General features: G+C 35.0%; 1 protein-coding gene across 1 annotated transcript; it reads left to right on the top strand.

The window, feature by feature from the left end:
* Positions 1-403: 403 nt before the first annotated feature.
* LOC117114684 (hepatic lectin-like) lies at positions 404-1,339 on the top strand (the record flags this gene model as incomplete). The annotated part of the gene is made up of 2 exons (XM_033258372.1): positions 404-670; positions 1,205-1,339. Coding segments are annotated over 2 exons (402 nt in total), but the record flags the coding sequence as incomplete, so codon positions are not given.
* Between the last annotated feature and the right edge of the window lie 218 nt (positions 1,340-1,557).

Raw genomic sequence — 1,557 nt, forward strand, 5'->3', positions numbered from 1 at the left:
ACAGTCTTCTGACAATCACAATGAAACCACTTAACATTCCATACAACACTGCCTTTTCCTCAAACAAAACCTAGCAAGGCAGGTCCCACGTAAATGATCATTAGGCAGCTTTTGACTGCACAACGATGGTAGGATGTAGAAAGTAATGACGTCATTAAAAGTCATCTTGGCATGTGAGAACGTTAAGTTCTCCTCCAACTAAATTTCTAAAATGCTATGCAATCCTAACTACACAATAACTAAATGCATAGGTATGGGAAATGTATAATGCAATACTTCATAGCTTTTCACGAACGCTACTGGTCTGGCCGAACGCTCATTTTTTTTTCTCTAGTTTTCGACGATAAAGTCACAGTATATTTACATTGAATGAATTAAATTAAATTTTTTTTTCAATTTATAGAATTATGTCCTGAGAACATGGTCTATTTCAACCAGAAATGCTATCAGTTTTCGTTAAAAAGATTAGGGATGTCATCGGCAAAATCGTTTTGTGCAGACAGAAATGGAGTAATGGTAATTGTAGAATCCATAGAAGAGAATGAATTCCTAAGAATGCAGGTCTCAATGAAACGAAAGCGCAATGACACCGTATGGATAGGATATTCTAAAGTCGAGAACAGTGGTACATGGACATGGAATGGTAGCTCAAACGTATCAGATTTTACAAGTATGCTGTTTTATTATTATTGCTGTTTTTGGCTCTCATATTATAAAAAAAAAAACTCAAAACCGTTATACCTAATGCAATAAATATATAAATAAATCTGGCATGGCAAATAACAGAGATCAATATGATAAGCACTCTTTTAATAAGCAGTTGACGGCAAAACAGAATCTAGGTCCTTATTAGCTCCTGTTATGAGTCCTAAGTTTCAAAATCCATTTAATTTCTGTACATCTTCTTTCGTTGAGATACCTAAAGTTGTTTTCTATAATGATGCACCTCATATCATAATGGTGTGCCTAGCTCCATTAAAGTGTTCAGCTAAATTAAGATTATATTTGTTTCTTATAGAGATTTTGTGATTATTGATCCTTTGTCTAAATGTGCAGCCACTTTCTCCGACATAACATATCCCTTTACATATGGTACACCATAATAAGATATATATGACACAGTATTATGGGAGTTGCAAGTGAGCGAAGAGGGTCTGATGATGATTTTAGTGTTGGGTACATGGATGAGACTGTCTGTTTCAAGGATATGAAAAATACCGAATCTGTAATTACCTGGTTGGGGACGAAGAGAGAAGATTTGAGAATGTGATTAGGGATTTGAGGTTTGGTGGTTGTCTCCTAGCCAACACTGGGGGTTCTTTGAAGGCTTCAATGCCAGGTACATTATTTTTGATAATTTGTAAGTCGTTTTTGAGTTGGTTGGATAGGTGACTGAGTTGCGTGCTGTGGAGAAAACCATAGAGAGCCCCTGAGATGGGATTTTTGGATTGTATTGTAGAAGTCCGATCGCGAGTTTTGTTGGATGTTTTAGCGAGGTATCTATTTATTATTTTGATGAGAATTATATATATATAAATTTATATATATATATATAAA

The sequence above is a fragment of the Anneissia japonica genome, unplaced genomic scaffold (assembly GCF_011630105.1).
Source record: "Anneissia japonica isolate Jap-2015-1 unplaced genomic scaffold, ASM1163010v1 scaffold7417_len1557_cov152, whole genome shotgun sequence".
In the NCBI taxonomy this organism is placed as follows: Eukaryota; Metazoa; Echinodermata; class Crinoidea; order Comatulida; family Comatulidae; genus Anneissia; species Anneissia japonica.